The 11401-nt window shown below is 40.4% G+C and overlaps 1 protein-coding gene across 1 annotated transcript; it reads right to left on the minus strand.

Moving 5' to 3' along the window:
* Window positions 1–84: 84 nt before the first annotated feature.
* LOC119910837 (60 kDa lysophospholipase-like) lies at window positions 85–11121 on the minus strand. Its single transcript, XM_038729632.1, has 10 exons — window positions 10637–11121; window positions 8177–8303; window positions 7337–7372; window positions 5417–5528; window positions 5086–5211; window positions 4892–4975; window positions 3966–4092; window positions 3767–3879; window positions 319–504; window positions 85–228 (listed from the first exon to the last, which is right to left on the minus strand). Exons 1-10 carry the CDS (start codon window positions 10884–10886, stop codon window positions 85–87), a joined length of 1305 nt encoding a protein of 434 aa, XP_038585560.1. The 5' UTR covers window positions 10887–11121.
* Window positions 11122–11401: the final 280 nt, after the last annotated feature.

Here is an 11401-nt window from a genome sequence, read left to right on the forward strand (position 1 = left end):
GTTATTATCAGGCATCATCATCATCATCTCTATTGATGTCCTGTTACTCTAAAAAGCCTCTCTATGGAGAATAAAAGAAAGTGTTTATCTCACTTCTGAACATAGACACAAAACCTTTTTCTTGGCAGCTAGATCAAGCTCTTTCTTGGCCAATACGTAAGACAGCTTTGATAGGGCAGCCTCTGGAGTCATGTCTCCACCAGCTATCAGCCCTGCATCCATTAACACCTGAGAAGTCATAGGGAGTGGGTGATTTGATTGATTCTCAAAAGTCAAAAATGTCAAAATGTAGTAAAAGTGGGTCACGATTGGATGTACTTTGCCGGTGGCGTAAGATGCAGACACAGTCCCCCTCAGACACTGGGTGCAGTTGATGATGATGACCCCAGAGTCAGTGGCCTTCTTCAGCTCCTCTAACAGGTCAGGACGGTTATCAGGGGCATTTCCACTGCCGTAGGTCTCCAGGACCACACCCTGCATGGGCGGCTGGAGGAAAGCCCTCACCTGGACACAGATATACCAAGGACTCACATTACAAACTCCCAAAATGTATGGCCAACAGGCTGCTCAACTGTGTTTAATCAAACTGAGGAATTAGTATTCCATGTCATTTTTCCTGCAGCATCTTTTACTCCAATGCATGAGTCCATCCACTCTACTAAAAGCCCATCTGGTGCCATCTATGCAACCACTATCTCAGTCACTGGTTGGCTGGCACCAGTGGGGCCCTATACCACACCATTAGCCATGGCATATGATTAGAATGGCAGATGACTGAAATGGCAGGAAGGAGGGCAATTAATCCGAAGGTGTTAGCAAGCATAAAGTCACTTGGCAAGACCAAGGTCAGTTTCCATGAAATGTGAGAAGAAGGTGACATTAGAAGTGCCAAGTTCCGGCGCTATTTTTCTGATGTAATAAGCAGTTTGACAAGAAATGTTTGAAGCAGATTACCAGTGTAGCTATCATACAGCAGAGGCAGTGGGCACACGAGGGCCTGGTGCCTAATCAAAGTGGTGCCTCATAAAGGCAGTTAAACGCTGTAAGGAAGTCTTGATAGCCGAGCTGGGCAGTGGGAGCAGATTGAGACAGTAAAGTCACTCTCCCAGCTGCCTCTGCAGGGGGAGGTGCAGCTAAATGTTACAGTATCTATGCCAATCCTGCCTCTTTACAGGGTGATTGGTCATGGCCCATAACACTTTTTCATCTTCTCTGGGCTGAGCTTTGATGGCAGTTTACATGACCGGGAAGGTAATAGAAGATGGGTAACAGCACAATTAAATTAAAGTTAACTATATTTTATTGCAGTTAGACAAAACAGTTTTGAGGAGTCAGTTACCTTTGAAGAACATATATTTAATTACATATTAATCCACTGAGAACACACACCTGGGAAACATTCTTGACTTAAAGATTTGCACCATGTGGGTTACATTTTTCATCATTTGACTAAATATAATTTAGTGTTGAATCTGTATAATTACCCATAAATAATGGAATGACATCAGATTATACTTGTCAGATAAAATGAACCTTATGTTTATGCGAACACAGCACTGTACAGGAGTTGTTTCAAAACTAGACATGTGCATATATATTACATTTATCAGTTAAAGTACAATTTGAGTAAACAGAAAAAAAATCTAAATCAAAAGCAATATTCGTTGTGACCAGTCTTTGCCCTCAAAACAGCATCAGTTCCTCTAGGTACACTTGCACAAAGTCAGGGATTATGCATATCATCAGGTGTATGTAGAGCAGGGCGATATGGTCAAAAATGTTATCATGCTAAAATAAATTCATATCATTCGATGACGATAATTATCACAATAATGTCAAATCATTATTTCTTTTCAGTTTAAAGGCTGATTTGTGCTCCTGAGTGAAATGTGAAAAAACAGATGGTTAATTGTGGTTTTAAACTATTCTTTATAGTCAGAACATGTAACAAACACTTGATGCCAAACAGTGGATCACTTAACAAATCTAAAGGTAGAACATTCCAAACAATTAGGATAAAATCTTTTTTCAACAAATATGCATGAGTAAAATTAAGTAAAATCCGAATTCAGTCCCTTACCTCAACAAAATAAATATCTTAATAGAAACATTTCTAAAAGTTCTAATTTGTTTGCGATTTAAATGAATTACATCAAAACATTTATTATGTTGTTACTGAGGAAAAATATATTGTGATAATTATCAGTTTTATTGCCCAGCCCTAGGTGCTCATGATCACCAATTCAATATTTAGGTTGAAACACAATCATTAACTGAAACAGCAGCATAGGAGGTCTGTGAAGATTTGCAGGCGTCTAGGTCATAGTTATCCAAAGAAGGTTAAAATCAAGGGCAAGTAGACTTTGTTGAAGATACCTGAAGACATTTTGCGTCTTATCCGAGGGGTTTCTTCAGTTCTGACTGACTGACTGCTAGGGAATCTCAGCCATTTCACCTCTGTGAGGTCATTATCAAGGTGATGGCTACTGCTTGGTTCGTTAGCTTGGCTGTTGTAACGAGCGATGTGGTGCTCGTAACAAGGATAGCGGTTTAACCCGAGACAGCCTAAATTTTTGTGAATGGAAGCTGGAATAATCTTGGACTGAAACTGGACCCAGATGATGTGACCTCCATGTGCACATGTATCCCTACCATGGAGGCGGCAGAAAAGGACATGATTGCTACAAGACAACACCTTGAACACTCAGGCCAGACTGCTGGACCTCTGTCTGAACACCACCCATTTCCACTACAACGGGGGATTCTACATACAGAAGCATGGCTGTGCAATGAAAGCAGAGCCCTGAACTCCTTTAGAGAAACAGCACAGAGTCATGGGTACAGATATGTGGACAACACATAGGTTGAAATTAAAACCAAGGAAGTGCAAGCCCTCACAGAACATACAGTATCACCTCTGTGGACAGTAACATCAAGTTCACATGAGAGGATATCAGCAACAACAATTTGGCCTTCTTGGACTGTGCCGTACACATTAAAAGAGGACAGGAGCCTGCTTCACCCTAAAGACCGCACACCCAAACACAAGGAAAGCAGTCTAATGTATGCTGTCCAATGCAGTGAGAAATGCATTGACTAAATATAACTTCAAATTTTAAATATTTGGCTGCATAAGGGCTAGACAGCGGTACAAGAATGAGTGTCTGCAGGCACCAGTGAAGCATGGTGGTGGAGGTTCCTTGCAAGTTTGGGGCTGCATTTCTGCAACCAGAGTTGGGGATTTGGTTAGAATTAACGGTATCTTCAATGCTGTACAGGCAGATGCTTATTCAATCATGAAATAGCATCAGGAAGGCATCTGATTGGCCCAAACTTATTTCTGCAGCATGACAACAACCCAAACATACAGCAAAAGTCTATCTTCAGAGTAAAGAAGAACAAGGAGCCCTGGAAGTGATGGTATGGCCCCCACAGAGGCCTGATCTCAACACCATCAAGTCCGTTTGGGAATTCATGAAGAGAGAGGTGCCTAAATCAACAGAAGAACTATGGGTAGTTCCCCAGGATGTTTGGGCCAACCTACCTGCAGAAGAATTGATGCTGTTTTGAAGGCAAATGGTGATTTGATTGAGATTTTTCTTCTGTCATTACCGAAATAATGAGCTGCTAAATTATTTTCCAAAAACAAAAAAACCCACCTATTAATTATTCTGTTGTATGTAACATCAACCAAAGAGGAAGGACCTCTGGACATTAGGTGACTATGACAAAGACAGAGGCTCTGCTCGGGGGCTGAGCGACTTACAGTAGCAGCAGTGATTCCTGGGAACAGCCTGAGCAGGCCTACGTTCCTGTTCAGCTCAGTGCTGACTTGAAACTTTGCTGTGGTGTTTGCCCTCCACACTGTATCCCAGTTGACTAAAGGAAAATATGGAGAAAACAGACATTTTAAAAGACTCTTCTGGACATTTGAAGAAAAGTGACAGATTACACTACTGGCTTACTTGTAATATCCACTTCAGCAGTGGCCAGAGGAGCCAAGTTAGGAGAGGAGAATGCGTTAAAACTCCCAGCATCCACCTTGGTCACACGGTTCCCTCTGTAGAGTTTGTTGTAGAAATACAGACACACCTGAATGGACACAAAGATTTATTTAATGCAGTTGCTCTTCTACTGAAACAAAATCCCTTTGACAGCGCAGAACTTAACATATAAAATATCTAAAGATGGAATCGCTTTATCTGAACTCATTACTAAATGTCTGTCTGACAACATATACCTATGTCAACATAGACAGACGTAGACAGCGCTTTTCAGTGTTCTTCCTGTTCTGGTGTTGTTCAGTATTGCGAAACATTGTCGTTAGAAAGCATTCTCATCAGACAAGTCGTTCAGGAGAGCTTTTGTTAAACAGTGTTGACACCTGTTTTTTCAGATAACGGCGTGTTTACTCCACACATGAACAAATATACAGGTTTATAACATTATAGGGTTACTCATTTTCATGAAGTAGTTTACAATTAATTTGATCATTTATTAACACCACATATAACATCTTCATAATGATGACTCTGGTGATTATTTGTTTCCCCATTTAACTACTGGGAGCTGATGATGTTTTTGGTGATGGCTAAATATACTATAGATTTCATGTAGTCACTTGAGGTAATGCTATGTGTTTTATAATAAAATAATAATGTTTCATGTGTGACAAGTTTCCCCTTGAGGACAAAAGCACTGACGTAATAAAACAAAGCTCACAAAAGAAAGCCACTACTCTGATCATTTGGAGAGTCTCATAATTCCTTGGTTCTCTCACATTCACAAATAGAGCGATGATTGACTTTAGTTATTTGAGGCTACAAAATTTCTCTGATTATCTAATATCATGTGGGTGAGTAGCATTTATGTCCAATCTCCATTTCCTCACCTCAGGAATGACAAACTGGCCAGCAATCAGCAGCGCTCCCAGCAGGTTGTCTCTGCCATCATTCCTCATCTCATAGATAGGCACCTGAAGACAGAACATCTTATCTAATGTCTTATCTTGAAATGGCAGTTAATACTTTAAAATGCTGCACACACATTTTGTCTTTTTGTTTGCTAGAGGACAGCAGCTCCTACCTGCGAGCCGGTGAGAATGATTGGTTTGCCCAAATGTTCACACATGAAGGACAGGGCAGAGGCTGTGTAAGCCATAGTGTCTGTGCCATGAAGGATCACAAAACCATCAAAGTCTTCGTAGTTTTTCTGGAGTCAGACAAGAAAAAAGGCCACATGATATGGATCATTTTAGATGGCAACATAAATACAACTATAATGTAATATTATGCATTGTAATTTATGAGCAATGGGAATATTATATCATTGCTTTTAAAAGCATAAATCATGTGATGTTTATTGAGGAATGGGGTCATCAACACCCTAACACTGAAATGGATCCAGAAGCAAGTACCTCAATGTCCATTCCAATTCTACCCCAGTCGTCTGTGGTCATATTGGAGGAGTCTAGCAAAGGGCTGTACTCTAATATTGTGTAGATTATCCTCTTATTGTCTTTACTCAGCCTGGGGACAGAGAGAAGTTCCTATGAGTCTGTCATTATACACACACACACACACACGTAATTATCATACATACAAAAACCAAAACAGGACAAACAACCCAAAATGAATCACTGGTTTCATTAGCTTCGCTATGACAAATGATTGTTAGTCTTCATTTTGCTCATTTAACAAAGTTGGATCAAGTCCTGGTTAAATATGAAAAGTGAGTTTAAGGAAGGATAGGGGGAAATGCTAAAAACCAAGCTGACTTTATGAAGCGAGACAAAGTCTATTTCGCTGGGCCTTCTGTCTTGGCAGCAGGATGCCAAAACCTGTTTCAGACACAGAATATTCTGGAAGCGTAAAAGGGAGGGGCATGGTAGGCATACGGTTAGAGAGCAGCACTTTAAAATGAGCCATTTTTCCTTTCCACAGTAAATGTTCTGTGGAGCTTTACCACTGTGTAATGTAAATACAGGCAAAGTTGAGCGACATAAGGAGGGTGATTTGATATATCTTGAGGGTTAATTTGGTGAGTCATTCCAGGTTACAGCAAAAGTCTGTGTTTCTTTTTCATTCCAATTACAAGGGTGTAGCAAAGCCTGTATGTATACATATTTATGTCGCCTTGAAGTGGAGTTTAACGCAGGCGTCCCACCTGCGACGCCCCGCATAAGGCAGCGTGACTGGCTTAACAGCCATGGAAAGGTTTTTTTTTTTTTTAATCTTCCCTTTAAAGAAACAGAGTGGGACACCCCCCCACATTTCCATAGGGCTGCCTTATAACACAGAGATAGGAGCTGAATGGAACAGCAGGGAGAAGATCCAGCAAGCAAGCCCCAGTCCACCCAACCAGGGGTCCTACAGACACTCTTCTAATTAGCCTTAAGTCCACACACGACCCTAGAACATATGTTAGTGATAATCTTGAGGCCAAAGTGCCACAAGAAAACACTATTCAAATCACCAATTATTCATCTATCTGGCAGTGTACCCTAAGGTGTAGAAAGGTCCACATTAGCATACCCATGCTAAGATAGCTTAAGAATAATAAATGTCTCTGTGTATATATGTATACATGTGTGCATGATTGAGGACTCAAGATGTGAAGAAGAGAAGGGCTGGAATTGGGGGGCAACGGCCTTGTGGCGCTGCCTCTCAACATCACATGAATAAAGCTTTTCAATAAATCAATAAACTAATTCCCTACTTCAACACAGGCTGAGCATATCATCAACCGTATGCTCATTAGACTTGCATATGAGCCTCTTTCAGTTGAAATTAACACTATGCCGACTCAAGGATGAGCAAATATTAAAACGTAAATTGTGCTGAACACATTAAAAAAAGGAAATTGAAAAAAGAACATGCTCACATATTCATGTTAAAACAAAATTTTAATATTATGTTAACAGATGTTTAATATTAGTCAAAACAAACTCATTGCTAATATTTAAGACATTTACCAAGCAGCTATTTAACTAACAGGGAGCTCTAGTGTAGTTGCTAAATGTGCGAGGTTGAAGACAGTAAAACTGAACAGCCTAACAAACAGATGCCAAACTGCTCACATACCCTCAACCTAAAGGCTTTCAAAAACCGCCTATTCACCATCTGATGTACGGATCCCTTATCTAAACCATACATCCCGCTCCACCCTGCCACTCAGCAGACTTTCTGGTGCTTTTTTCTCGTATTGCCAAAGGCCATGTCGGCATGCATTTCCTGCCAGGCAAGCATGCCCTAACATTCAGTCTTACGGACAGCAGAGACATCAAACCAGTCCAAGCGCAGTGCAGACACAAACAATGCTACCAGTACTACAGCACCCGTGAAATAGATGGTCAGAATGGGCCGTTGGCTTCCTGCAACAAAAGGAGTTTGTCATGAACACCATTACTATTCTGTTACTATTCTGAGTGAGTGGTTTCCATTTAGTCTCTGCTTTTTCTGATATGAAATGTAGCTTGCCCTGTATGAAGCCTATACCACCAACTGTATTCTAATATAATGATTAAATTACATGATTATAAAGGTGCAGTGTACATCTAACCTACCTTGCAAAAAGATCTGACAAGCATATATTTTATTATAATCCTCTCACAATGGAAACTATGTGATTCAGAACAATAACTTTACATTAGAAGAATTTTCTCACTTTGAAGATGTGTCGTCTTTAGGTTAAATGGAATTGACGGGCTTCCTTAGGTGTTCGGGTGATGGACTTTTTATTATGTTAGGCTTTATTATGCAATAATACAAGTATATGGAAAATGAAGAATACACTGCATGGAAATCTTAAAATTTATATAAGTGAACATCTTAAATTTGCAAATGACAATCACCTTTGTTGTTACTGTACATTGCTACCACTGACCTTACATGATGCTCACATGATAATTAAGTACCAGAAAATTACATTTTACTTTAAATATCAAGATGGATGTAAAACTGGTAAATACGGTTGATTTTAAGTGTAAACAAAAAGGTTTTTAAAGCATCTATAAGACTGCAAATATTGCACATTTAGTAAAGTGCTTGAATCCTTACACTCTGTGGACAAGAGCATGTGTGTTGAGTGTTGATGAGTGTGTAGGTTATTTAAATTCTTCTGAATAAAGTTATAGCTATGTGTTCACTGAGCAAGGAGGAATTCTGGGTGCACTTACGGCAGGACCAAGGTGTTCTCAGATGAATAGTAGTCATACAGGCTGGTGAGCTGGGCATACGTCTCATCGTGTAGGATAGGCAACTTGCACAAGCTCTTCCCGAAAGCATTGGCTTTTGGGGCAAGCACTGATGGTTTCCAAAATAGAAAAAAAACAAATTATTGAAATATTTCATAGCTTGCTCTCTGTGGGTTGACAGTTGACTGAATTGTATTGGGGTTTTCCAACACCATACGATAGGCCCATACTGAACCCTTGTGGTGAATGTAAGTAATGTAATTGTTGCACAGGCTGAAAAATCCATTTATAATATGATTTATAACATAAATGGCACTGAATTCATAGTTTTTAGTCTATTGAAATAGGTACATTTCTAAAATCTATTATAAAAAGTGCATAACTGAATATGCAGGGCACAGCACCAATGCTGCTGTAGAGCAGTGGTTCTTAAAATGGGTCTGGGGGCCCCCAGGGTCTTTGAGGGTGTTCCATGGGGTCTACAGCAAAAAGAGGAATCGTTTACTTACTATACTACTATAATTCAATCCACACGGTAACAACGACAGAATGTATGACTATTTTGGTCATTGGTTTCATTTAACAGCAAAACTCCCTTTAAATAGGGTTCTGTGGTGTAATTTGTGTCAGCTTAGGGGTCCTTGATGTGAAAAAGTTTGAGAACCACTGCTTTAGAGGAGCTGTGGCTCTGTGCACTCTAAATGAACAGCAGCAAAAATACTTCACAACAATTTAAATGAGAGACGACACGTGGCGGACGACAGCCACATGACCATCAGCTCTGAAGAAGTCAACAGTTGACAGAAAGATAGGAGGACTTTAATAAGAGTAACAATAAAGGGAGGAATGGCTGTGCAATCATAACCCTAGAGCACACAAAGTAAACAGGTCCAAAGTAGACTCAAGGCATGTTTCTGTAACTGGGACTTAGAATAGGTTTGGTCATGTATTTTAAAAATTCCAGGTTCCGCTGTTCAAGATATTTCACTCTGAGGTGTTAAACTGGAAGACTGAAGGACTGACTGACTGACTGACACGATCATCCCTGGAAAGAAAATGGATGATCTCAGTCTTTAAACATCACAAATGTGAGACACCATGTGTGCAGATAGGCTAATGGACCTACATATCCACATTCACGCAGTGTAAAGTGTGAATTAGCCCCATTTAATCCAATTTAGTGACAAGCTATTTATACATTTTATTATATAGCATTGTCAAAGTAACGCTGCTTTATGGGGAGAGTTTCTAAGCAGAACCAAGAGGTATGATAACATCATACCTGTTTTAGCCTCTTATCATTGGCTTCTGGCCTGTTTTAGGATTGATTTTAAGATGTTATTGATTACTTTTAAGGCTCTCCATGACCTGGCTACAGATTATATTTTGGATCTTTTAATTTCTTATGAGCCTTAAGAAATCTTCAGGCATGGGTTTCCTGTCTCTCCCCGAGTCCAGAGCTTTTGCTGTCAGGGCCCCCGAGGCTCTGAATGACCTGCCCAACAAAATTAGGCTGTCAGAGTCGTTGTCTTCTTTTAAGTATCATTTATCAAAAAGCATATCCCAATTTTTATCTGAGCCACCTATTCATTTTAATGTCTTACTTTCTAGTTTTAGCTCTTCCTTCTTCTGCATATATATTATTGTTTTTATTTTCATGTCATTATAATTATTTTATCATTTATTGTGGTATTTGATTTAATCCTTGTCCCTGCCAGCACTTTGTTTTGTTAAGTGCTCTATAAATAAATGTTTTTATTATTACTGATTCATGCTACAAAGTACATAAAATATATTTTAATACAGGAAGTGAAACATTGGTAGAAATATTTTGTCCTAGCTTGTACTTGTACTAGCTGGTAGGACCTTTGAATGTTATTTTGACTGTACATGCTCCAGTTCCCCAATGCCATGTCAACATCTAGTTATTCATTGAGAGAGAACCTCTGATGTTGCTCCAACTAACTTGCATTATGCGGGGGCAGCAGAACAGTAGTGCCTTTAGCATTGCCTCCCTCAGAAATTCACCAAAATTCATCAAACTTAAATTAATTTCAGCTGGTTGTCTCCAGTGTGGGTTTCTTATTAAAAAAGATAAATGTTCTGGTTCTGCTTATCACTGACATGACGGTCCGTTTAACATTTGGCTTCAGGTGTCAAGGAGAGTCAGCTGATGTGTAAGTTACACCAAACAACGTTTCATTTAGCTTGCAAACGAATATAAGCTAGCTGTGGCTGTGTGCAGGACTATTTTAGGATGCACGTGTATGTTGTTGTCACGTGGGGCTCACGCCATGCCTCATGCGCACAGTAACATTAAAGCAACGTGCGCTAACATTTCTAAATCAAGCTACCTATCGTTAATTCTGCTGGCGAGCTGCCACGCTGCAGCTGCCCCAGGGGACCGGACAGGAAAAACAATTGCCAGTTAGCCATAGCTACCGTTGTCGTGAAGGGTCATCCCGATGGTTCCTCCGGTGTTAATAACCAGGACTCGCGCCTCGATGGCGGAAGGTGAAGTCGCCTGCTCAAGGGACTCAATTGAGGCGCAGCTCGTCAACTTTCTCCTTCGGCACGGATGAAGCTGAATACTTCGCGGAGGGCTGACATCATTACTTTCTATCTGATCCAGTTTTGATTGTGACAACGCACGGGCAAGGGATGTCAGGCTGTTGACGCTGGAGTCCGCCATGATGAAGTACCGCTGAGGCGGGGCTCTCTTAAAACCGTGTTTAAAACACGGTTGTCTTCAAGTGCTAACGTTATACGCTCCCTGAAACACAGAACCGTTTCCCCAGTCTTATATACAGAAAAGCAGCCGCCATTGTAACCACGTGATGCAGTACACGGAGAACAGAATCGTAGTTTTAATTAGAGTTTAACGTCACCTTCAGTACTTGACTCCTCCTCATTGAGGATGCCCTTCATAAATGTGTTCTTGGACTGCAGATGGATACTATCCAGTCTGACGTTAGTGATCTGGGTGTGGCCTCAAGTGCAGCAGACTTTATGGACAGTGTCACAGCAAATATCCCCTGCTGATTTACTTGTGGAAATATAATATTGTGTAGAATTCACGAGGTGGGGTTTCGAGTTCATGCATAGTGTGGAGGGGATTGAGGAGGCAGATGGGTCACTAGATTACACAGAAAAAATAAATAGGTTAGCTAAAGAAATGTGGCCAAATTCATGGTTAATGAAAGTCAA

This window comes from Micropterus salmoides, unplaced genomic scaffold (assembly GCF_014851395.1).
Source record: "Micropterus salmoides isolate LMB-PRFRI ecotype aquatic unplaced genomic scaffold, ASM1485139v1 Ms_hic_scaffold_19, whole genome shotgun sequence".
In the NCBI taxonomy this organism is placed as follows: domain Eukaryota; kingdom Metazoa; phylum Chordata; class Actinopteri; order Centrarchiformes; family Centrarchidae; genus Micropterus; species Micropterus salmoides.